Source organism: Neopsephotus bourkii, unplaced genomic scaffold (genome assembly GCF_033783945.1).
Source record: "Neopsephotus bourkii isolate Nb327-2 ecotype Australia unplaced genomic scaffold, CSIRO-AGI_Nbou_v1 NB_196, whole genome shotgun sequence".
Taxonomy (NCBI): domain Eukaryota; kingdom Metazoa; phylum Chordata; class Aves; order Psittaciformes; family Psittacidae; genus Neopsephotus; species Neopsephotus bourkii.
This window is the reverse complement of record NW_026900709.1, coordinates 1,392,574-1,419,736: the sequence shown is the minus strand read 5'-3', so window position 1 is coordinate 1,419,736 and position 27,163 is coordinate 1,392,574. Positions and strand designations below refer to the sequence as shown.

At 40.4% G+C, this 27,163-nt stretch overlaps 1 protein-coding gene across 1 annotated transcript in view; it reads left to right on the top strand.

The window, feature by feature from the left end:
* The first annotated feature begins 4,526 nt into the window (after positions 1-4,526).
* The window catches only part of STAT4 (signal transducer and activator of transcription 4), a 40,309-nt gene continuing 17,672 nt past the window's right edge, over positions 4,527-27,163 (top strand). The window contains exons 1-8 of the mRNA XM_061376517.1: positions 4,527-4,674; positions 6,198-6,342; positions 18,740-18,838; positions 19,612-19,704; positions 21,577-21,655; positions 24,047-24,132; positions 25,002-25,153; positions 26,306-26,464. Of these exons, the coding sequence (XP_061232501.1) occupies positions 4,547-4,674; positions 6,198-6,342; positions 18,740-18,838; positions 19,612-19,704; positions 21,577-21,655; positions 24,047-24,132; positions 25,002-25,153; positions 26,306-26,464 (941 nt within the window). The 5' untranslated portion in view covers positions 4,527-4,546. The remainder of the gene's footprint in view (positions 4,675-6,197; positions 6,343-18,739; positions 18,839-19,611; positions 19,705-21,576; positions 21,656-24,046; positions 24,133-25,001; positions 25,154-26,305; positions 26,465-27,163) is intronic.

Here is a 27,163-nt window from a genome sequence, read left to right as displayed (position 1 = left end):
ACAGCACCAAATCACATTACTAACCAGTTTTGTTTCCTGGGTGGTCCTCAAATTACTAATTCAATGTCCCGATGGGGCACCTACACAGGCTTACAGTGTGACAACCAGCTACCTTAGAAAACGGCGAAAATTTGCCAAATGGTAGAGAACAAAATCTGACAAAGCTGCAGTTGACTCCTAAGGTGATTTATCACATATAGAGAAGGACAGCATGCAGGCTTATGGGAATGTTATAAAATGTATGTGAGTGTATATATTCTGAATGAAATGCCAGGATATCCATCAGCAAAAATGTGAATGAAGTGCAGCTGTATTACTCCCTGTGTCTGCTGAAACACAGGGGACAGATGGCAAGTCTGAGCAGAGACTTGCCAAACTCCGGGTGTATTTGGGGACTGACCTCTTCGGACAGAGAGCAAGTCTGACATTCAGTCTGGTCCCCAGTTCCCAGCAAAAGGCAGTGAAAATGTCATTCTGCTCTAGTATCAGCTCTTTTGAGCCAGCAGTGGCTCAGTTAAATCAAAATCAAGAACAGCCACTTACAGAAGTCAAAATGCAATTTGGGACTAGATGGGTGTCTGGTAATGAAGAGCAACAGCAACATTCCTGCGGCCTCATATACCTATAGTTGTAAAGAGAACATGATTTTTCACTCTGGCCATTCAGAAAAATAAGATTGTGAAGAAAATAGTACATTATGTGCCATCTCACTTGAAAAGGGTAATGAACAAATATGCAACAATACAACATAAAATAATAATAAATTAAAAGAGGGTATGTTGAAAAAGGAACCTGAGCACGCAGCTCTATAGATCAGGATTTTGCAGACTTCTTTCATGATCCTGGCTCTCTGTATACAAATGCACCTGAAAAACTGCTGGATGCTAGTAAAGATAAAGACAAACCTCATTTCAAGCATGTGTGCAGTAAATACGATGTCTACCCAGGTGATATTCAGACATGGGTCAGCTGCTGACACCTGTATACCATCTTCTAGAATCTGGCTACATGTCAAAGCTTCTACCCTCGCTTTCAATTCTCCCTCTGTTCTAACTGGAAAATATTATTACCCCTCAATAGGGACAGGCACCTTCCTCTTGACTGCATCTCCAGCACCTGGCTTGTCACTTGAACCAGGTATCACTCTCCTCCCAGCACACAGAGAGTGTAGTAGGACTCGGTCAGCTCCCTGGCAGGCTCGTCGAGAATGCCTCTTACTCCAGGTTTGCACAGCCTGGCACAGAAAAGCCTTGCTAGTGACTGGGGTTTCTGGTGAGACAAAACATGAGAAGTAAAACAATAGTCAGCCTAAAGGATCCTTCTTAAGGCAGTTCGCAGCTGCTTCGCATAACACCAGAGCTGCAATCCTACCACTCATGCTCTGTGCCGAGGGAAGATGGATTTGAAATGGTCATAATTTAGCATTTACACTCAATTTGGTTTTAGCAGCAGTGTACCTCCTGTTACAGAAATCCTCTTTACAATAATGTACGTCTTTAGGGAAGAAAAAAACACTTGGAGCGTGGTTTTACTGCCATAACCCTCACTGTAAGAATATTATTTACAGGTTCGATGTTGGATCATTAACTCCTCAGGGCAGGGACCAAACCTCGGAGAGAAGCTCCTGCATCCCAGGTACTGCCTGAAACGAGGGATGCTGTAGGAAGAAGCCATGGCACACGCCGTTTTCGCCAAGCCCTTTGCCTTTGAACCGGCGCTCACCAGCGCAGGAGCGGATGGTGCCATCCTCACCGCGCCCCCCCCACAACCCTACGGGGACACAGGCGGGCTGGAGGCCCCGCGGGCGCACCCCGCCTGACGCACAGGAAGGCCGCTCGCTGCCGCCGGCGCCGGGCGCGGCATAAAGCTGGCGGCGGGGCGGGGAGCGGGCAGGAGGCAGCAGCCACCGGCGGCAGCAGGGCTCGGCCGGGACCCGCGGGCGCAGGCAAGTGGGGAGCGGGGGGCGGCGGGCGGCGGGGCCGGGGCTGCTCCGGTTCTGTGCCGCGGGCGATGCTCGCGTAACGTTTAGCAGTGGCTAATCCGGCTGCAGTTAAACCATCACTCGGCCACAGCAGAAGCGCGGCCCGCAGCCGCTGCGCTCTCACTGCTGACATCGCCTGCTGCTTGCTACTCGCTGTTACACGTCGCCCGCTTCTGCTAGCGGCCTTCGGGGGCGATAAAGAACAAACAGCAGCTGCCTCGGCTTTTTTAGCTTTTTGTGCGATTCCTTGTGTGCAGTGTATGGGAAATGTATGCCGGTGTGCGCTGTACCCAGCACCGTTACAAAACCCCCATCTACAAGCTGTCCCCACGTGTCCATGCGTGTGAGCATCCCTGCACGCTGGTCCATAGAAGGCTGAAGTGGGTTGCAGCCTACACATAATCTTGCCTTTTTCCCTTTCTTTTCTTTAGGTAATAATATTGAATTTTCTTACTTACCTTTTTAGGATATCACAATCACCAGAAATTGCAATTAAAGTCACACTAAAAGGGAGCAGGCATCTTCATTTTGTTTCTGAGTGTTATTAATGCACCATGACTTGGTTCCTTGCACCTCAAGAAATGAGGCCTGTGGTTCTTTATAACTCCCAGTATAGCAAGGCAGACAGTGAAACTCCCATATACTACTTTTCAGCAACGTAAAGAAATGAGGTAAATGTTAGGCAATATATTTTCCTCTCTCAATGGAGCTAGTAAAGAGGAGAGAAATGTCACTGGGCACATTCCCACTGATGTTATATACAGTGTCCTTCATACCACACACAGAGTTATCCCATCCAGCCTTTGTTAAGGAGAAACTAAAACCTATCACCTTTACTTTTGCATGAGTAAGTACTCAGGACACTGTTACACCTTGACGTATTTCATGATTTTATTTTTTTTTCCCCTCTGACTTAAGGAAACACAAAATGAAAGACCACAGCATTAAAAATATGATGTATTCTCTACTTCAAACTGTTGACATTCTGAAACTATGATTCAGAGTTGGAAATAGAAAAGCTGTTTATGGAAAGGTCAGCTTTCCATAAAAAATGTCAATTTTGATGAAATCTCATCTTTTTTTTTTGTTTGTTTCTCCAGAAAAAATCCTATGAGAAGTGTTCAGACAGATGTAATATGTTTGGACAGAGCCTTGGGTGACATGGTTTAGTGTGAGGTGTCCTTGCCCACGGCAGGGGGGTTGGAAATTGATGATCTCAAGGTTCTTTCCAACCCTAACTATCCTATGATTCTGTGTTGACCTACTGCAATGCAACCTTCAGACCATATCTGGATTCTGTGTGGTTTGTTAATGCAAACACCCTAATTAAAGGGAAGACAACCTCTGGTATAGGGGTCAGGGTGGGCAGAGCCCACTGGCAGGCTGATATCCCAGGGCACAGGCCTTAGGGCATCCTTCTCCTCTGCTCATCCAGGATGGACTGTTCTCAGTTCTGACTTTTTATCTGCATGCCATACCTAGAATTACAGCCTGGTGTTGCCTGCCCTCAGGCAATGTGTTATCTTTAGTCTTTCCTGCATTGAAAAAATCACAATGAAAATGATGTCTTCACCTGTAGGATTAATGATGGGTGACCCGGCGCAACCCCAGATTGCTGGTACCAGAAATGTAACATTCTCCTAAGCAGAGAGTGTCATTCAGGCTGAGGTGTCTATGTGGAGAGCCTGCTCACCCAAAACAATCTGTTTACTCCATGGAGAGAAGCAGGTATTAATTCAGTCCAGCTACATCTGGAGCAACCAAGCTCCTAACTCCAGTATCTCAGTGAACAGCCCAAACTTGCTTGGGATAGTTTTTCCAGTAGAATTTCAGAGCCTGTCATTGGGCTATTTATGCTACACTTAGTACAGTGCTGCTCTTGCTTTTCTTATAGTTTTCATATGACTTTACATTTCTCATTTTTCTTTCTGTAACATCAAATCTCAGAACTCTGTGGCAATTACAGATGGAAAAGATGTACTAGATAAACAATTTATGTTGGAAAACAAACAATACTCTCCAAACAGAATCTGTGGGGCTCAAGGAACAGCACAGTAACATACAACTATTATGGCTCCAGGAAAAAATGGGGTGATATAAATTCACTAGAAAGGGAGCAAATGTGTTGCTTTCTACTACTCTTTCATAAGAATAGTTTTACCTGGATTTGAGGAGTACAATCTTAACCTTTTTCTCTTGGTGAGAGACACTTTGTAAATCTCCCTGTTTTATAAGCATCATACAGCACCCCAAAACATTTGTGCTAAGGCAGGAAATTGGCAGAGGTGCCCATTCAAATGTGAGAACTAGAACTTCTTTTAATGGTCTTACTCCCTCTTCTGTCTCTTTTTTTCCCTCTTTTCTCCCTGTTCTCTCTCTTTTTTCCCTCTTTTCTCCCTCTTCCCTTTATCTGAGTGACTTTACTCAAGTACTGTCTGTTTCAAAAGACAGAATAAACAGAAACATACATAACAAAAACTACCACAAAAGCGATTAATGCACTTTGGATTATTAATTCATATTCACCTTTCAATGACAAAGATGTTTTGTCTTCTCTTTTGCAGTATGTCCCAATGGAGTCAAGTTCAGCAACTAGAAATCAAGTTTTTGGAGCAGGTAGACCAGTTCTATGACGATAACTTCCCTATGGAAATCCGGCACTTACTAGCACAATGGATAGAAAGCCAAGATTGGTAGGATTCAGTTTATTCCCTCTCATACGATTTCAGTTAAGACTAATTATTTCATTATCTGCCAGATTTTAGGGTGCTCATGTGTGAACTGTGCAGGCCTCTGCACCCCAAGAATAGTATTCCACTAGTAGTGGATATAGCCCATTGAACTGTCAAGGTTTAAATTTAAGGAATGTGTGGAGGTGAGGTTTCATTTGAACTTAATCCTAAACAAAATCCAGTAAAAATTGTCTAGCAAATTAATGGCATTACAGGGTTTTCATAGAGAAAAAAAACAAACACAAAAATAACCCCCCAAAAACCAAAAACCCCAAACCAAGTTAGTTTTCAATGGAAATGTTATATATTTACCTCTTACATCATAAAACTCCTCACTTGTGTCTGCTGAAAGCTGGATATATAATCTTGGAGAACAAGCCAGCCGTTTGCAGGAATTGTTCTCTATAAGATGAATTTATGCACAAATTTACATCAAACTCATTGGATAGTTATCTTGAGAAAATTCTGAACTACATGTCAAAACAAAGTTTGTATTAATTGTGCCAGAAAGAAGCATCTTAATTTTTCATGCTAAATCCACAGGACTATCGCAAAAAAGGATATCTGTAAGGGAATATAGTCTTTCCTTACTGTTTATAGCTCAGTGTTTATGGGTCTGTAGAAACATGGGAAACATTAAAATCTCCTTTTCGACAGATTTAGCATGCATATCTCAAAACCAGACATCTGCCATTTGTGGAGCAAGGAGAGAGAATATCCCAAGGACAAGGATGCCATGCAGTCCAAAGTCTATCTTCCTCTATTTAGCTCACTAACGTTATTGCCTCTCATGTTTCATAAACAGCAGAACCAGGAAAGCCTGATTGTGTTTGTGTCCTTTGTCCCCTACACACCCTTCACCAGTAGCTTCAGAGTCTTCCTGTATCCCCAAATATTTTGGCTGGGCACAGGCTCATCTGGTGCCTGGTGTGAAGATCTGTATCTGCTGACTGGCCATCTGGCTGTTGCCTCCTGCAGCAAGTTATTACTGCCATTTTCCTCAGTGGAGGCACTAATTTGGATTCCTTCCCTCTGCCAACTTGCCAGTTTTACATGAAATCTGTAAGAACATACTATCTTTTGGACTTCGAGCCCACTGTCAACTTTGAAATGATATCTGTGTGTGACTGGCAGAGGGGGAGGGACAGCATGCATAAGCCCCATGTCCTCTGAGAAGTGGGCTAAAAATGATTAAATATTCCCTGGACCAGAGACTAGAAAACCCTGGTTGTCTCCCCTCTGGCTGACTCCATAGGCTGTGCTAAGAACATCCTCACCCTGTCTTTATAGCTGCATATCTAAATGAATATAAATAAAAAAGATCATAAAGTCGATCATTCACAAACCTCCATGTGCAAGTCACCATATATTTGAAGCCTTCCTTTTCCTGCCTAGATTTCTGAATAGATTGTAGTTTTCTGTACAGATAGATTGACACTCGATGACCTTTTAAACATGTGTGGTTCTCAATGTTGATTCTTTAGGGAGGCTGCATCCAACAATGAAGCAATGGCAACGATCCTGTTGCAGAATTTGCTGATACAAGTGGATGAACAGCTGGACCGGGTTTCACAGGAAAAGAATCTCCTCTTAATACACAACCTGAAAAGAATCAGGAAGCTGCTGCAGGTGGGTCGTTACTGCAGATGACAAATTACACACTGATTTCTAAAGGCAGTGCCCAGCCTCTGCCGAGCAGTTTGTTCCTGTGTGCAGCTCAGAGCTGTCCTGATTGCTATGGGAAGACCAAGACTCCAACAAGATAGTTCAAAATAATTCCACTGGCTGTTACTTTGTGGAACAATAATTCACATTTTAATGCATGCTGCTCATTTGCAAGTCCTGTGGCTTCTTAGCTCTGTGTGTGTCTGTGTTTCAGTGTGACTCTGCAGTGCTTATGGATGTTAATGTTTATCACCAATGTAGTTACCACCTTTCAGACACAGATACTTAACTGTGGAATAAAAATACATATTTGGGGCTTAAAGCAGCAGCCTGAAAAAGGAACCCCTGTAAATCATTAGCATGTTTGCTGTTTTATGCTTAGCTGGGATTATTTGTTATGAATAGCTTAAAGGATTTTCCCTTAGGCTTCTGCAAAATGATATTTATTTTGATTGGCTGAATGTTTCTCTAATAATTGTTTATCTAAAGCAAGGATTCTCAGAGTTCCACTTCATTAGTCACTTACTTCCTGACATCTATCTGTCTTCTGCATAAAACAGATATTCATCTAAGCTTAATGAAAGTTTGGGGTTTTTTCTCTCCTTTGATGGTGTTTTCCATAAGTACTTAAATGAGAATTATATTGCTTGCAAAATGTTTTCTTTATTTGAGAGAGATATATATATATACATATATATACTAGTCTGGAAAATCTTAGCATAACCAGTTGTTTTGTTTTCTTTACGGCTCTGTGTTTTTCTGTTCTTTATCCCTAACGGAGGTCTCTTGAAAATGTGACAGTATTTCCATTGTTACCACTTTTTCTTCCACTGTTATGCAAGCAGTCTCATGACACTTAAAACTGAAGTTGCTTTTGTATCTTTTCTGGTTTGTGTAGCAGCACTATCCATGGTTTCAATACTGCTCAAATGCCAGATTTACTTAACTGCTTCTGGAGCTAACTGCATAAAAGGTTAATCCTGTTATTTCTGGCATGATCTTGGCACACTTTACCACAGTAGGGCCAAGAGAGAGCTGTATCACTTAGCAGGGGTATCCTCCCACAGCAGCATACACATAGAAAGAGCATTTCAGGTCACTGAATTGCATTGGTGTATTCCTGGCTTAAAACATTGTGCATTTATGATTATACCACCACAATGTGCACCAGCAAAAGGATTGGTATATATTTACATACAGGCTCTACAAAATTAAGGTCTCTCACTGTTCCTTCTCCTCTTCATACCATTTATTTTATTCTAAAACTTTTACTAAAGCTTGAAGTGTCAGCTCTGCATGCCCTGTGAAATTGGGCATACCAACGCAAGTAATCAGGCCTTGGGCACACATGGCCAAGTTTACATAACAGGCAGTGTGAAAATGGACAGAATGAAAACCTTTTCCTTTAAGTCCTGGCATGTTTGGAAGTTGTATTGTGATGTGCTTCCCAAAGAGCATAAAGCAAAGCAGGCTCATTCCAGAAAAACAAAAGAAGGGGAGTTTTAAGTGATTTCTGATTAAGTGATTACTCAGGTGGCAAGGATCTGAGCACAGAACAAGCCAAAACACTCAGGTGTCTCCATTACAACTGTACAGCTATAGTATACAACAGACCTAGTATTTTCCTTCTCTACATAAAGCAACAGAAAAGGTCTACATGGGGTGTCCTAACCCATAATTTCATGCGATTGCTAGCTCTGGAAAGAAATGCCACACAAATTGCAATGTGCACCAATGTGTTCTATCACCCTGTAGCACTGCAAAGCCCTGACTTAGCAAGCTTTCTCAAGCAGCAAGGTCTCTCTGCTTCCTTGGGTTGCAAAGGTCTGTAGCTTTGCAGTCTAAAGCATGATGAACTTCCTGAGAGAACATGTTACGCTGGAATTACACCACTTATTAAAAAGGACCCGTCTTGAGAGCAAAATAATACAACAGCTCTCTCCATCGCTAATAATGTTGGCCTTTCTCCATTAGATCAAGACAGCAGATAACCTGTATTTAGATAAAAAGCTAGTCCTTCAGTTTCAAAATATGGGTGTGAACCACCAGATACTGAACAGCACTTTCACTATTAGAGCTTTTCCTGATTTCCTATGACCTTTCACGCTATCACCTACAGTCTGTTCTTATTGCCAAATAATCTGTATAAACTGGAGTAGGGCCAGATTGGGGTTTTTTATTGTTATTTTAGATAAGACAAATCACTTAAACTTTGTCTTCAGACATCTGTGACACAGGTATTTGGGGTTTTTGTGTAACATATTATGTTATGACTTCTAATTTGTAGAACATAGATGCTAACATAGATGTTCTACAGAGTTGCTCAGGAAGTCTCCTAAGCTTCAGCTGTTAAAATTATTTCTTAATTGGTTAGGGAAGTACATCAGGAAAAAACTGCTATAATGGTTGTAATCAGATGACATCCTATTCTTAACTATCAAGTATTATTAATGGAGCACGTATGAACTGTACATGACCTAATAGACAGTATCTGCTGTCATGTCCTCAAATTTGAGTATGCAAATCATGTATTTTTTTTTAATGCATCACTGATTGTATTTTACTGCTGAAACTGGGAATTTGGAACTGGGCATTTGGCTCCTTCCCACAGCTGGATGCACTTGCAGATACCCAACTCTTGCAATCTGAGCTAGTTTGTGAGTGTTTCATGAGACCACACCAGTAAAAGGTGACTGATGCACACAGTACAGTGCCGTGGTCCCTTTCATCCCAACATGCCATCTAGAGAAATTGAGACTGGAAAGGTATGCTGTAAAACTAGTGAGATACTTCACTGTCTTGGATGGAGGGAAGACCGAGTTCCTAAGAAGGGAAGAAAGCCGCATTTGTGAACACCTTTTCCTTCCTGGTGACTCTGCGAACAGCGTTGGTTTGATTTTCTCTGAAGGTGAGTTACCATGAGCCCACCTTTATCTCTGCTCTCTAGCGCAAGCACTTCTTTGAAATGTCACAGTTCACTCCCCTTCCTTCCCCTCTGTACCACACACACACAGACATACAGACATATACGGCATTCACACACACACACACACACACAGCTGTTTCACCTCAATACGTGAACTGAGTGCAATATTTGCTCCTTATTTTGAGGCCAATTGTGTTACCATATTGAGTAATACTTGTCAAACTAGATAATGCTGGAAACCAGTGTTTGTCATTATTGCAGGGCAGTATGTTGAGCTCTGGTATACGTTATCAAATACTATAACAATAGCACTAATACAGTAATTAAAATTGGAGCCATTCAGGCACAATCTGTAGTTCTTTACAAAGGCAAAGTGAGGGACTAGTGTTTAATTAGAAATATAGCTAGATTATTAAAAGCATCCTTAGAAGAGGAAGCAATGCACACTTTACAAATGGCTTGCGCAGCTGTTTTCTAGACAGTAAAGGACTCATTAAAAACACCATTCCTGATGCTGTTATTGAATCTGGAGAGAATTATGCCCATAAGTTACCAGCACCACAGCCAAGGACACCCCATTTGAAGACCTCTCTGGGATTAATTTTGTTATAAAATGGAGAAAACATTCTGTTCTGAGCTTCACCTGAAGCGTCTTTACATAAACATCTTAGTTGCTCCATGAAAATAATGATGGAAGTAATGGAAGAAGTGAGAACTTGCCTGCTCATACTTGCAATACAGCTTTGGGCAATTTTAGGTGTTGTGACGGGCAAAGAGTAGAAGTCTTAGCAGGAAGACTACTCTGCCTGGCATTGTTGCTTTTAGACCACAGGGACCATCCCTATTCTCTCACCATTAGAGAGTAACTATGGAACATGGCATTTCTGCTCAGGCTGCTGACATTCCAACATTATCTTGGGGCAAAAAGAAACACTGACCAGAAGACACACAGTTTGACAAAGTTACAAGAACTTGAAAACAGTGCTGAGAAACTTAGCTGGGCAGCTGAGGTTGCTGTTAGCTCTCAGTAATTTGCTTCTTTATGTCTTGCTTTCATTGAAACATTGCTTCTTCATGTTAACCTGGTATAAATGCACATATTTTGTTAAAATCAGGGCCAGCATTTTAGGTTAAAATCCTTAATATTTACTTCTTACATTGCTATTGCTTCTTTAGTTAGTAGATTGGATTCCTTTTTATAGCAAGCAGCCTTTTGTTGCTGTGCTCTTCAGTGGGAAACAGTACAGCACAGTCACTTGCTAAGGTTAAATTTTCTGTCCATCTTCCTACAGAACTCCTGCCTCTCCCCCAGCACCGGTTCTGGAAAGGGATGAGGAGAGAACATGTTTGGAGGCAGTGGGGAAAAGAGGGGGGAAATTATGTATGTGGTTCTTTCTCCTGCTTAAAACCTACATGGAGAAAAGCAAAGCAGCTTAGTGCTGTGCAAGGCAATGGTTTGTGCTGCTGCCATGACAACAAAACGTGAAGGGCAAATGTTAAGCTTGGATGAGCTGCCTACCACTTCTAGGAGCCAAACTGCAGCTGCAGCAGTCTGCACAACCTTAGCCTGTGAACAGTTACAGCTTAGTTTTCAGAAGACATGTTTTTAAATGACAGCTAACCTGTCCCTGTGCAATACAGGAGTAGATTTGGCACTGAGGGACAGCCCATGTCAGATAGAGACACACATGTAAGATGGGCACTGTCCATCTTCCTGAGTGATGTGCCAAGATCTTTGGTTAGGGGATTGCAGCTGGGCTGCAGCGCATCAGGGGAGGTTTGAAGCAGCCTGGGAACCAGAGATAGTCAGCAGACCCCAGTGTCCCACTGCTCCATTTAGGATCAGTGCTAGCGGGCGATTGCCCGTTGGTCTCTGTATAATCCAGGGTGTTCACCTCAAGTATGTTCTCCTCCCTTCACACTCCAAGCTGGAAATCGGGAGCACTCAGCAGGTACCTGCTAGAGAAGATGTAGCTCTGTGGGAAGCAGCCTGTCCTGTGTGAGGGCTCAGGTGAGCTCCCAGGAGATGAAGAGCCAGGGGCTGTTCTGCACACCCCAATGGGTGCATGGCAATGACAGCAGGAAAAAGCAGAAATTCCCAGAATCATCCTACTCATAATCGAAGCTGTCATTTATACTCTGGCCTCAAGACAGCTTTTGAAAGCAATCCCTTCTCATTAATGGCAACATGCATCCGTGTCACATCACTGTTTATGGTATTCAGGGGAAAATCTGATTACATAAATCTTCTTTTATAAAAGTGAAATAACAGATTTCAGGAATAATAAGAAGGGCTGCTCTGCTCGTTTGCTATTGAAGCCTGAGTTAATGAGTATACTGTGTGCTCTGGGGAACAATTTGCTGTAAATGATGTATATTCATGATATTCATTTAATACTCACAGCAGATTCTAAGGTACCGATGAACTTTACCCACTCACAGCCCTGCTAGAGCCTAGGATGAGGGGAGGAAGGGCAAGAGGGATTCTGCCTGAGCGAGCAGGTCTGAATGCGCACCTTGGGATGTGCTTACAAAGGGAGAGGTGAGGCAGAAAAACTGAATTTGCCAATTCACATCACCAGTTATAACAAGCTTTTGGAAGCACTATAGTTACACGATGAAGTTAGGAAATAATAATTTAGTCATATTTCTTTCTCCTGTGCAGCCCTGACCTTTTATGGAAAGATCCTGAATAGCATCTGAAAGTATCTTCTGTTATCTTAATCAACATATATTAACATTATGGCACTTATTTCTAGATAAAATTTACCCTGTTTTGAAGTACTACAAACAAATAGCACCTTACTTTACACAATGCTATTTAAAACATTAACACACCAGTGTGTTCCTTTTTCTGTTTCAGGTTCCCAGTTATACTCCCCAGCTTGTTTCCATCTGAAATGAGAAGACCATCTTTGTGCTTCTCCAGATAGATATAAAATAAACATATAAAGGCTTTTAGTTCAGGTGACTGTTTACACAAGTCACTATACTGGAAAGGTAAATGCATGAAGGATCCTAATATTTAAGTATATCAAAGAAAAAGGACAAAATAGCATTAGATCTGAACCACAACATTCCAGTCGGTACTTAACAAACAATTCTAATAAGCACTGTGCTGAGAAACAGTTGCAAAGAATGGAAACATAACCATTGATGTTGAAGTTGCAGTTTCCTGTTAAAGCTTACAACAGGGTGAGAATGGAACAAAACAGAGAATGTTTCTAATACACCACAGGAGATCCATTTCAAAATGTTATTTACACATACTTGCTGCTCAGGTAAACTGCCAGATAACAAAGCAGCAGCTTATAGTAGGAAATGTGCTTTGAACCAGTTGTCTAATGCAATTCATATTGATATAGTATTGGCTTCTTGCCCCCAGTAAGTTTTCCAGTTCAACCATTAAAACTGATTACAAAAAATTCTGGCCTACAAATGGGAACTCCACACAGAAGTCTGTGCTAAAGCAGCTGTCTGCTGTTTGCCATCATGGGCTGGAAACTGCGCATCAGCTAGTAAGGATTTGTAAAAATTACCCCTACAAGACCAAAAAAAAGGTTACTTATTAAAAGTCATGTATTTTTGAGTTCCTAGTTATTATGTAAAGAACACAACTCTAACAGCTTATAAATATTTCAGTTTGGTTTTGTAGAACAAATAAGTGTTAACTTTGAAACATAAGTAAAAACACAAGCAGACAAATTAAAGAACCTCTTGTGGGCTTTGCTCATTGTAGAGTGTTAAGGGCCCAGTTGCAGTCAAACATCTGCCCGAGGGGTTAGTTAATAATACCTGGCTCTGAAGATGGAGTGGGAGGGGGAAATCAGTCCTCTGTCTTTTCTGCTGTTTTATGGTTTTTCATAGGAAATGCTCTACTTGTATTTATTCTGAAGCAAATCTCATTTAAATAAGAAGCATCACTGCATTATTCATCCCCTCTGGCAACGCAGTTCTACTATCTGATGATGAGACCTATAGGCATATATTTTCTGTTGCTGTGTCTCACCCTATGCTTAGAAATCTGCTGTTTCTATAGACTGTTCCCTGACTGGGTTTGTGTCTGCTGGGAGGGACTCAGCAGTGGAATTTGGGGACAAACTGGGAGACAGGAGAAATATCTCTGTGTTCACAGCTCATTCACTGTGCTTTTATAGCTTTGCCTATTGCAATTTGGTTGCACATGCCCTAAAGGTATGAACTTTTGGAAATTACACATTATATGATACCAAAAAAGCAAAAGTACAACACTACAGACCTATGTGTTAGGACTTCCCACACATCACAGGAGTTGTCTAAAACAATGATGTTTAATGCCTTTAAGTTCTCTCATGTATTTCAAGAGGAGGAAGGGGAAATCTAAAAATAAAAGTCAAGAAGAGCAGTCTAAACAGATAGTGTCACAGGTACTTCCTCTTAAAGACCTAGATAAAACAGAGCCATCTTCCTAGTAGAAAAATATTTTTTAGTAAGGGTATTACTCTTAATAAATCTTAATTAAAATCTCTTAATAAAGACTTTTTAATATTTAAACCTGTTTAAATACAGGATTTCAAGAAACTCCCAAGCACTTTACCTATATCAGGGTAACACAAGGACAGGCTCTTTGTATTCTAGTACTGTCTTCACTGGACTTTCTGCCTGGATGCATAAGCAAAGCTAGAAAACAAACCAAGGTAAAATGTTTGTCATATTTGGTGGTGAATATGAGAAATACGTGTGGATGGAGGATGGTTATGCCTTATCACCCACACTTTTCTTTGAGATACCCAACTATAGCAAAGTCTTTTTCTTTCAAAAATAAAATCATAGATAAAAGGGTTTTTTTTCTCCTCCTCCCCCTTTTTTATTTACATGAAAGATGAAATATCTGCTTATCTAGAAAGATGCAGAGTATCAGACTTAGTAAAATAATAAGCATATTACAACTGAGCAACAGGGATGGAAATGTAGTTTTGCTTGACTTTGTAGTCCTGTTTCCTGTCTCTCTGTGCCCCATCTCCCTTCTATCAGCTGCTTTAAATACTTGTTCAACAAAAATACATCAACAGTCATACTAGTTAACAATTCCATGCCTCCAGGTAAAGCTCTTACTGTATACAGTTAAAAGGCTCAAGCAGGGTTTTTCTAGCAGAAACGAGAAAAAAATACAGCTGATGTTTTTCACAGCTTAAAAAAAAAGGGGGGGGGGAGTGAATAAAGAGAAAATCAGGGGGAAAATAACCAAATTCTGAGGAGCTTTTTCAGAATTAGAAAGCATTAAAACCTACTCAAGTTCTTTTTAGGTCATCTTGAAAAGCAGGGGATAACCAGGTAAACCCCTGACTGACTTTCTAAAGGTTGCACAGCACATACTTCTACATTAAAGCATCTTTAACATATTCCAAATAGTTCAAGCTGCTTTAAAATTTGGCTAAAGGGTCTAAACTGGGCACATTACAAGGTACACGTTGTTTTTTTGCAGAAATGCCTCTTTGTTGTTCTTCACAATCTAGTAAGTTACTACCGCAGCAGATGTCTCTGGGGTGGAGTGAGTGCATGTTGCATGGTGATAGGGAGGTTTTCTCCCAAGGAAGTGTCATCAGCATTCAGAGAAAATCTTCAGCTGTTCAGAATGAAAGTTTAGCCTCCTCGGTTGCTTGAATTCAGCATCTTGCTGGCAGTTATTTGAGAAGAAGCAAGCCCAAAATAAGAGCATTGTTGTTTGTTGTGAATTGTGGTATGATTCTATGAAAGACCTCATCAAAACTGAAGGGAGGAAAAAGAAAATTTCTAAGAACCACAGAATTACAGTAATGTTTGTTAGCAGGTAAGACTGATGTTTCCAATTGAAACATCAGATGAAAGGTGAATCCTCAATTTCTCTTTATTGGTGTTTATCAAAACAGTTATAAGTTTTCTGCCTAAATATGTAAACTTATTAATACAATTTTGCATAACTACAGAATTCTCACCCTTCCCTCCTTTCCTGGCTGTCAATGCTCATGTCACAGTAAGTTAGGATTCCTCCACCCAAACTTCTTTGTTGTTAAATTTCCTTTACATTCCAAATTATACTCTCTTTCAATGATAGGAAATAATTTTCAATTAGTAATTCAGAAGTGAAGGTCATCTTGAACAGATTCTGCTCTTCATCAAAGACAAAACGGAAGTGCAGAAGAGCAGCAGTTGGCAGCAGACAGATAAAGGAATACGAAGTGGCATGTTCTGAAGTGTAATTACCTTTGAGAAGTATAAAACATGGGGGGAAGATATTCAGTATTATTCTTTTGACAGTCTAAAACATCGGTTATTGTGACTTTTAGTAATGATTGTTTTTTAATAAGTTTCAGTTATTGAGATATTTAACATTACAATTTATTATTTATCAATTTTTATAATGGAGTAGCAATCCAACTGCTAGATTACTGCAAATGAAGCTATTGGTAAGATCCACCCTTATTCCAGTCTGAGAGACTTCTGCTTCAGGAGAGCAGGTGGCAGTTCTCTGTTGACCTGCTTGGTTATCTGCTCAAACTGAGTCATGCTGAACAAGCACTGGACAGGCACAAGTATGGGAATCACTGTGGGCACAACTTGTTATTAGAGCTTTACAAGTTAGAGGAGAAATAGGAAAAAAACCAAGTGAATATTCACTTTATCTCTGGGTTCAGACGGGTTTCTCTTAGTGAAACAAAGAAAAAAAGAGAGTTTTTGCATATGAACAGTATCTAAAAATGCTAGGAAAGTCCCACATACCTGGCATTTTTTGTTGGGGATTTTAAAACATCCTACTGTTAGAAGATTTTATTTAAAAGCCTTTTCTACATAAACACATTTTCCAGCTCCAAGAATTTGTATTTCTTCTTGGCTTTTGGTAAATAGCTTTGGTTTGACTCCTTTTTGTCACAGGGTAAAAACAAAAGGCAACTATCAGTCCTTTGAGGGCTTGAATTCTGTTGGGCAGTGGTAAACCAGGATTTAACACTTCTCAAGCTTTGTAGCTTCGGATAGCCTACAGGTACCAGTGTGAGGTATAGTCTTCATATAGTAGCCATCTGTGTGGAAGGTGAGACCCTGTTTTACCAGCAAACAAACAGAAATGAGCAGACATTAACTGAAGAATTAATATGCACATCCATGGATTTACACCAGATGTCTCATCACAGCTTTCATCCCAAGCCTCATTAAAATGTGACTTTTTTCCCCTCATCAAGGTGCAGATGAGACAGGCTTAGCGATACAACTGACTGCAGAAACAAGGCAGGCCTGTTCTCCCCTCTCCCAGCAAACCTCTGCTGACTCCACATGTGCTAGTCCTTGACAACCACCTCATCCATTGCTCACTGAGAAGCAGAAATCCCATTCAGCAAAAAAGCACTAGTGGTTTCCATCCTAGTTAGCAGTCTGGGTTGGCTTGCTAAGGAACCAGGCAGGCACCAGACTGGCACAAAACAAGGGCTGGTACTGCACAGCCAGGAGCGTAACCATTCTTCGCAGCAGTTACTTTTCTCTGGCTGTTGCTGTTGGACCCTACCTTTACCTTACTTCTACATGAAACTCCACTCTGCTCGTAATCTTTTGCAGGAAAAGCATAGCCATCTCCCACGTTCCTGTATTCCCTTCCCAAAGTTACATCCTGACATAAATAAAGCAGGCTATATGTATATATTCCTGGACCTGAAGTTCTGTTGTGCTGAAGGAAGTGTGCAGTGGGAACATAATTACTACCCCTATAGCCAAGAAGCTGTCAGGGAGCAATGAGCAATGAGATCTTTGGCATTGTTGTCTGACATGGAAATCAACAGTGTATCCTTAACATTAAAGCCCCCCCATCGCTGCCCAGCAAAGGCCTGCTTAGTGTTTCATCTAAGACTGCCTATCGTGGTGTAGTATTTATTACTCACCACTTATTTTTTCCAGAGAAAGTCCTAAAATCACAGTCTAGTCCATCACTGCCATCCTCAGGGTAAGTAAAACAGATGATTGGTGGAGTAATACACCACCCTGAATTGCTTTTAAAGAGATCAAAGGAGGCACAGCTGTGGTTGCACTGTGGGGCATGTACTTTGTCTTGAGAAAACTTCAGAAGACCTAGAAACATTAAAGAGCTAAGTTTCATTGCCAACAATTCCACACCAGTCAAAGCTACTTTACAAACGAACATTTCGCACACTAATTATTTAGTTTTAAGAGTCATACAGCTTTCACCTTAGTCTCTACCTGGAACCATGGTATAACCAACAGCATGGTATTTAACACTATGCAGCTCAAACCAAGTCTCCATGATTAAAATTATCATTTTTAATATAATATTTCTTTACCTTATAATTGAAGTCAAAACATTATGAAAAAGCCTTTCAGATTATTTAGATATTGTACAAAAGCATCCAGGAAAAGTTTCAGTTCTGTTTGTCTAGTAAAAAGTGTTAGAAATTCATGTTCACTGTCATCATAGTAGTTGGCATATAGAAGCAGTGTGTTCACATTTCTATCAATCAGATGTGTTCATACACTTGTTTCTAATGCAACAATTGGTGTGAGATACCAAAGGAAAATATGGCATGAATGTAAGTACATGTAAACTTATTTTGTCACATTTAGAGAAAGCAAAAATAAATCAAGTTCTGAGTGGAAGCAAAATATGAGAATAAAAACTAATTAGAAAGAGAGGACAATAGAACAAGTCCAAAACCAGAAAAGATTCATCCAGTGAATGGCTAAAAACTCTATGAGCACTGAATAAAGGGCATCTGAATGAATACGTGAATACTGAATAAAAGGCATGAAGAATATTGAGAAATGCTATAAGAATACATCACCATGCAAGAACCTGCTTGAGAGTCCTCAATCATTCCAATTTGATAAATACAGAACAAACCAGTATCCGTTCAAATTGTACGCAGTCCTCAGTGCATCAGCAATTCTACACTTTATTTTATGGTGGTGTAAAAATATAGACCTTTTTTGGTTCTCAGGCTAAATTGTCCATAGACATTAAAATTGAAGTCTTCCACTTTATGCTGACGAAGCTTTTCTGCTTGCATCATTACTGTATTGATATGCTTATCATTTTTTGTTGGCAGAAGTGCTACCTGCCAACAGCAGCATCCTATTGACAATGGAAGACATGATAAAATCGTGCACAGAATAGGCTGACAGGAAAGCCCTTTCAAAACAGCTGTGTTAGCAGTGCAGCAATTTGATCTTCAGATGATGTACATTGGAGTTGTATCTTTATAATCTCTGTAGAACATTATTAAGAATGTTTTATGGCAACAGCACTAACCAGTGCTGCACTGCAAGGCTGAACCAGCACTAACAAAGGTCAAGAACAGTAGAGAGTCTTTTCCATCCGAACCAAACCATAGTTCATAGACACTGAAGCACATTGTGATTTCAGAGTGACACCTTGAATTCCGAATTTTAAAAAGTTGTATTTACTTGTGCCTGCAGGGCAAATATCATGGTAATCCCATGCATATAGCAGTGATCATCTCGAACTGTTTAAGAGAAGAAAGAAGAATATTGGCTGCAGCTAGCATGCCAGTACAGGTAATGAATTACATTTCACTAATCTGCTCCATGTTAATCTGCTCACATGCTTTTAGGACCAAATCCTGTCCTTTTGTTTCACTTGAGTGATTTGTGTGTGCTAGGGGTTGCCAAAGGTTGCCCTTTAAACTCATATTTGTACTTCATTAGTGGCTCTGCTGCTGCAAGCACTGCTGTAAGTGACTTCTATGTCACAGCTAATCTTCAAAGTCTAATCTGTGGGAAAGGCTTTAAAGAGCTTATTCTTCACAAAACAGATGTGTATATTTTAAATTATGCAGTGCATTAGTTCAGATTAATTATGCAATGTAAAAGACATTCTGTCTGATGTTGCAAAGGCATTGATAGGTTTTATATAAAATTTTAAAGTTTTTTCTTCAAACAACATAAAACCATCTGGGGAAATTGTTACATGATTGAAAAACAATTTTTTAGTCATATGTTTTCTTTTTAATCACCTGTGGATGTAATAAGTATTCTTATATGAGTATCAGGTGTTTTTAAGAAATCTAATCATCTATGTTTCAGTTTCTTTAATTAACTAGATATTTAATGTTTCCAGTATACCCACACCCTTTCACTTTTTGGATTTCCAAGTTAAAGGAGCATGTTCTTCAGATCTGTGGAACTAAACAGATTTGCCTATTTATACCAGTCCCCAGCTGGTTGAAGATGAGCTTCTGAATTCCCTCTCTATGCTAGGATTTACAGTACAGTTACCGTCACTTGTTAGTATTACTCATCCGCCCGTTATCTGGTTCAATGTGTTCCAGGGGCCACTGGAAAAATCTCTGCAGAACTCTGTGGTTTCAGAACGACAAAGGAATGTAGAACACAAAGTTTCAGCCATCAAGAACAGTGCTCAGGTATTATATTTGTCCTGTTTGCTGTTTACACAGCCATTATTTTGACACAGACATACTTGAACTACCTTTAAGCTGGGTAGCTCAAATGCCTTTGCTAGCAAGCTGGCACCAACCCTTTTCAGTTATTCTGAGGACCTCAGCCCAGACTGACTACTCAGGACATACCTGGATCTCCAAGTTTTTACAGCTGCTCTGGGTCCAACCTATTTTAAAGCTATCCCACTCATCCCTATGTGAGTTGCAGGCAGACCACTGGGTGCAATAAGAACATACCTAAATGTATTTCTGCAACTTTACCTCTTTGCTAGCACTAGCTAGCCTTTGTGACCTCTGAGTCACATACCAAGGACTTTGTAAAGCTGAAGGCTACGTGACATAATTATGTGTTTAGGAGACATGAGGGGAGAATACTGGGAGCTGATGGTTAACAGTCTCCAGGAGTTTCCCATACCACTGCAGGGCAGAGCTGGGCTGAGCCGAACCTGTAGCAATGTTCCATAAAGACCTTGAAAGCTCAGTCAGAGAATACATGCCTGTTCAGTTTAAGGCAGGGTTACCTACAGATTCAGATTACCTACAGTCTCTTTACTACTACAGCCCCACTTTCAGCTCTGCAGTCTTCATGTAGAAGTTACATTTGACATGCCTGTGTCTATACCATTCAAGAGCGACGCTTCTTGTATAGCAGAAAGAGGTCCTAGTAGCATTTTCTCATCAGTGTCCCCCCTACATGGGGAAGAAGTGTTAGAGAAATTGAACCCTTATAAGGATAAAGCTAGTTTTAGAAGAATGTGATACTAGATCTCTATATATGTATTAAGCTAAAAGAGTTGCAGAGCAAAAACAAAGCTGCAACACAGCAGGCTACCATGCTGCTCCTTCTGCCTGTGTGGGGATGCGCAGCCAGCCCTGAAGACCAGTGAAAATGAGGTTTTTTTAGTAGGCAATTAAGTTGAACACAGAAATCAGCCAGTTCCTTGTGTATATAATTTCATGCTTTACACATATAATTTGAAAGTTTAGTATCCAAAATAAAGAGGAAACAAAAATGGATAATTCTGTGTGTCCTAATTTAGGAAACAAGTGTTTGTATTTTGACAGGCACTTGCACATCTCGGAGAACTAAGAAGTGTTTTTTATGAGTTGTTGACAGAAACAAGGCTTCCTATAAACAGCATAGAAAAGACCTTCGAAGTAAAACAGATGATTGCCTACAGTTTTTCTTGTTTTGGTGTGTCATTTTTTGAATTATCATTGTTCAGTTACTAGAAAACACCTCCTAAACTTTTTGCAGTACGTATGAAAACAAACCCTTACAAAAAGCCAAAGCAGCAAAAATGTTTCAGTTCTTTACCCAAATGCCTAAGTAATTCTCCAAATGAAGTTTCTGAGCTCTGCTGCTGTCTCTGGCTCCATCTTACTTGGATTTGCACACCCCATTCCAGTTCCATTGAAGTCAATGAAAAATAATCCATTTGCCCCAATTTAAAACTCCAAGAAGAGTGTTATGTTATTGGTATAGTAACTTAAATTTAGCTCAGGCTAAATTGAATCATTCCTACTTTCACTGTGTCACTGAGCTAGTAAACAGGTGGTTAAGCTGTATCAGCTACTGTTTGACTGAGGGTAAGAGAGTAATAGTTGGCTTTCTGAACAAGTAAAATGAATCTGTATTTATAAATGTGCATTTATAATTCAATCAGCTTTTTCAAAGTATACAAGATAGTAAACAAGAGTTCCCAGAACTGATTAGGGATTCTGAAATGGTAGGAAAGGAAAAATACTACACATGCATTTGCCCATTACTAAGCAAATTCCTTTTTATGTCACTGTGAAAACCCAAATAACTTTACTTTCTTTTCCCTGAGAAAGATGACTGACCAAGATGTCAAATACTTGGAAGATTTGCAAGAGGAATTTGACTTCAGGTATAAAACAATACAAAGCTTAGGTAAGAGGTTTTGTAATATCTTTTAGATTGTCTATGAAACGGCTGATTCTGCAGCTAGACCCCAGTATCAGGGAGTTTTTGTGCATTACTATTGTGGTTTATCAACAGCCAGCAAGTAAGCACCACACAGCTACTTACTCACTCCTCCCCCCTCCCCACTTCCCCACCCTTTAGTATGGTGAAGAGAATTAGAACAGTAAAAGTGAGAAAACTCATGGGTTGAGGTAAAGACAGTTTAATATGTAAAACAAGAGCCATGCTCACAAGCAAAGCAGAACAGGGAATTCATTCCCCACTTCCCATGGTCAGGAAGGGGTTCAGCCATCCCCAGGCAAACAGGGCTCCATCGTGGTTGTGAATGCTCCATCCCTGGCAGTGTTCAAGGCCAGGTTGGACAAAGCCTTGGGTGGCATGGTTTAGTGTGAGGTGTCCCAGCCCATGTCAGGGGGGTTGGAACTAGATGATCTTAAGGTCCTTTCCAACCCTGACTATTCTATGATTCTATGTGTAATGGTTACTTGGGAAGACAAATGTCCTCAGTCTGAACATCACCCCCTTCCTTCTTCCCACAGCTCTATAGGCTGAGCATGACCTCATATGCTCTGGAACATCCCTTTGGTCAGTTGGGGTCAGGTGTGCTGCCTGTGTCCCCTCCCAGCACCTTGTGCCACCCATCCTGCTCACTGCTGGGGTGGGGTGAGGAGCAAAAAAGGCCCTGGCTCTATGTAAGCTCTGCTCAGCAATAACTAAAACATCCCTGTGTTATCCACACTGCTTCCAGCACAAACCCAAAACACAGCCCCATTCTAGCTGCTACAAAGAAAATTAACCCTACCCCAGCCAAAACCATCACAGTTACTCAGATAATGTATGTAAATATAAAAATGGATTTTTTGGTGTTTATAAAGTCTTGGAACATAATAACTTTTGGGTGTTAACAAGGTAAAGAAGATGTTGTCAAGTATAAATATTTTCCATAGATAAGATGCATAATGGCATGAACAGTAGTACTTTCCTTAATTTAAAGAACTTTTCCATTTTCCTCACTTTTGATAAGGGACTTCCTTGGATGTAGAAAAGCCTATTCTTTTCCCTAGCAGAGTTGTGCAAAACTGGTTTTTTAGCCTCTAAAGGCGAGTTTTAGCCTCTAACTTGGGGTTTTATTCTTTTTTTTTGACTACAGTGGTGATAACCAGCTGGTAAGCACTCAATGCATGTTTGATCAGCCTGTGATGGTTGAGATCTGCATATGGCAACAGTCCTTGCATGATCTCTTTCAGAAAAGAAACTGAGGTCCATCTGTGTCTGCTCAGATATCTTCATATTATCTCCCTTTTACCATGCAAAGATATTGGGCTTGAAATGTCTGAGCTCTTAAACGTGTCAGTCCTTTATGATTAAGACCTGATCTGGCCAGACAATCAGAAGAGATCAAGTTGATATGGTTTAATAAGTTGTTAGTCATCAGGCCAATGATAATTATTGACCACAGATAATTGAAGCCTGTCCCACTTTCAAAATGAAACATGCTTACATAAATGACTTTCAGGGCTTAAAATTTCATTGTGTCAATAAATGTTCTACACCAGCACAGCCAGCCTGTAGTACCTTACAATATGGGTGAGCAATTGCTGTGGCTGAGCTGACAATCACTTACTTGTCTGCCTCTGTTGAAGCATCTACCCTCACATAATAGGAAGATGTCAGTCCAGAGCTTAGCAGAGGCACAGTTGGCACCCATTTCTTTTTTGAAGGTGGCATGAAAGATGCGGAGCAGCAAAAGGTGGGGGAAGGTGAGGGTGGGGAAGACCTGCATATGAAGAGCATGGGGCAGTCTTGGGGAAGCTTGAAACTAATGCATGATCCATAGAAGGGAAAGAGAGAGGGAAATGCCCAGTGAGATCAGTACTCCTGGCTGCTGAAATCCCCACGGTGATTAACACTCTCTCCATTTCAAATGCCTAACCTCCATTCTCTCAGCCAGACACATAATTCACATCAAGTCCAAAGAGCTTTAGTCTGACTGCTGACACCACAGGCATGTTTCAGTAGAGTGCAGACCCATCACTGATCCAAGACAGATGTACATAATACACATGCAGATGCACATGAGACATTTATAGATTTCTAGGTATCGTCTGTATGTTCTCTACCTTTTCATGTTCCACATACACACCTAAAGTGTGGACTCATAAAACCTTATCTTAAACTTGTACTAAAGTTAGTCCATTCAAATGAAATATGCTATTACACAACCTATTGATGCCTGCAGTTTATTTTTTCACTAGCTCATGCTGCACTCTGGTTGTGGTTCCTTTCCCTCCTTTCCTTATAAACACTCACATGCAGCCACACATGCATTTATACTGCTTTTTTTTTCATCCCTTGCAGAGCAGAGCGACAAAAACAGCACCCTCATTAAACAGGAAATGTTGGCGTTACAGGCGATGCTCAATACTTTAGACTACAAGAGAAAGGTTAGTGACGTGTTCTGTGATCCCTTTGCTTTCTCCCCTTATTCCCACGCCAAATACTCAAATGTGTACATGCACCTTTTAGATTCTCCTCTCAGATCAACAAATAACAGAGGAGTTAAAAATCCACATAAAGTTAGGGTGTGTACGGGTAATTTTACCTAGCAGTTAAGAAACTGGCAATTTAGTAACAGCTCTATCAAGGATATGGTTCTACATACCTTAGAAGTAAGGTAAGGGCATCTCGTACATGCTGTACAAAATGGATAACTTAGCTGGCAATCCATAGCTTTTAAAGTAAATAAAATACATTCAAAGTAAATGTAATATAATAATTGCCAAGAAAAACAAACCAGAAAAACAACAACCCACCAATGGTATTTGCTCTGTTCAGCAACTGAGACTTGCAAATATGACAAATATTCCCCTGACTACTTCTTTGCTGACATGGAAAACTGTAAATTTAGGCAATTTGTTCAAGTCCACGTACTTTTTACGGTTAAAAGCAAGCAAGCAAAAAAATCCCAATGCACTGGATGTGATGCAAATCAAAAGGAGAACTTTTTGACCTTGAAAGTGCTTGTAAGTGTCAGCTTTTTGGAGGTGTTATGCCCACAAAGAATGCAACCATCTTCCCTCGCACCCCCCAGAAAAGATGGTTTACTGAGGAAGAGTTCATGAAGATTCAGGATTTATTTTAGTTACAATGAGTGATGAATCCAGTCACCTCTGAGTTACAGACTGAAGTGTGAGAGACCAAATACAGTTACTTCCAAAATAATTGAAAACAAATGCAATCAGCATTTATGATAATTGCTGAATTTTGTGGCTGCTCCCTGTGGTCAGTTAGTGACACCTCTCCTATTTTACAGGAAGTACTCAGTAAAATAGGGCGTGTGATTCATGAAATCGATATGCTTATGAGCAACATGCTGACTGAAGAGCTGCTGGACTGGAAGAGACGGCAGCAGATTGCCTGCATTGGGGGTCCTCTCCATGGCGGGCTTGATCAGCTCCAGAACTGGTAAACTTGCCTTGAGCCTTTGTTTCCACTGAAAACCACAGGAAGTCTGCTGCACGTGAAATGATCATTCCTTTAGATCAGCTGCAACAGCAGCAAATTCATGCGTAGCTAAGAAAGTAAATACTGAAAAATATATTTTGCTGTGATGGACAGTATTTGCTATCCAGCATTAATAATATTAGTGAACTGCTGAGGCTGAGCCATAGCTATCACTCATTTTTTGGAGTGATACATGCTCTCTTGGGGGTTTTGCTTGAGTAAGAACTGTGCTGACTGAGTTTATCACTGAGGACAGTGGGAGTTTTGTCTAGTCCGGAGCCAGGTAGACACCTTATGCTTTGACTCAGTAGGTACATCACGCTTCCAGACTTCAAGCTTATGCAGGAATTGAATGGCATTAGTCTCTGTGACAACTTGCGCTTTTGATTGCAAATCAAAAGAAAATAGCATTATGTTTAAAAAGATAATGCAGCCAGGGAATGTCAATGTCCTGATAATTTCTTTCCCATCAAAATTCTCTCCTGGCAAAGGTAAGGTAAAAAGAAAAGAAGGAAAACAACCAGAAACCTTTTTAGGTTGGAAGAAAAAAGTAATTTTTGCCTCCCTTTTTTTGTTTTTCCACTGAAGTCTTTTTTGTTTCAATTAAGATGTTAAAAATAGATTTTAAAATGTGATTTTATACACACATACCCATTAAACTGTTAGCAAGTGTGTTTGCATTTGATTTTCCTTACTGTTTTTACATTTCCTCAGTCTTGGTAACTTGCGCGTATTATACAAATATTATTCTTTTAAATAAGAGTGTATTTTGTGAAACTACTGAGCTATAGGAAAGCACTACATTGGCACAGTTTCCCGGCATATAAAACGTCGGCAGCATGTGTAGATTTCTTCTGGATTATCACACAGCATAGCATTGCTGTTGATGACACCCACTGCATAAGTATTTCCTTTTGGAATGAAGTAGTTACTTTGCCTGACTTATTCATATACTCCCATGAACAAAAGATGAATGGACATGAGTTTGGATAAAGCTAGAAAGCACCAGTCAGCACTGATTCTGATTTCCCCAAGCAAGAACTTCAGCGGCCATTACGTTCTAAGAAATGGTTTACATGGAAGATTGCAAACTAATCCTTTGTCTTGCTATAGTTTCACGCTGTTGGCAGAGAGTCTCTTTCAAGTCAGAAGGCAGCTAGAAAAACTGGATGAACTGCTGACCAGACTGACTTACGATGGGGACCCAATCCCACTGCAAAGACCTCAGCTGCTGGAAAAGGTCAACTTTCTGCTATACAATCTCTTCCGGAAGTACGTAAGCTATTCTCAATGTACATAAGTTTATTTGACTTGACTCAGATTTATTGGCAACAGTGAGACCATATTGTTAAGAAGGAAAAAAATGAAACAAGTTTGAATCCCTGAGGATCTTGCAGACCAAGTTTCCAATATAAAAAGTACGTACAACCATCATCAAAACTCCTAGGAGCTGAAGGTGCCAGGCAGCTTCTCATGTTCAGCAGTTGAAGGTTTGTGATCAGGTTCTGCCTCTAAGTGAACACACAAAATCCACTTATTTCAGTATGAGTTATGTACATAGTGCTGAGAAAAGTTGTGGTGGTTGGCTGTGGTTTTTCGAAGTGGCAGGAGCCAATTTGTTTCTTGTCTTTCCTCTTCCCCACCAAGACATTCTTCCCTGCCCAATTCACCCTTCTATGAATAGGTAAATTATCATCATCCCTCTTGCCTTTTTTACTCGCTATACTGGAGATACACCACAAATTACTATCTGAAAGCAAAACATGGTCAACTTTTCTTTATAAAAAATGAAAAAAAAAAGAAAATGATTGTTTAATTCCTCTGGAGCCAGGCTCTGTATTTTCATGTTCTGCTTTATGGTTCTGTTAAAAGCCTTGGTCTTCCAGATGTTTATCAGCCTGGTACTTTAGGACTATGGAATTGTTGGTTTGGGGGTTTATTTTTTGATGTATAGAACAAGTCAACTCCAAG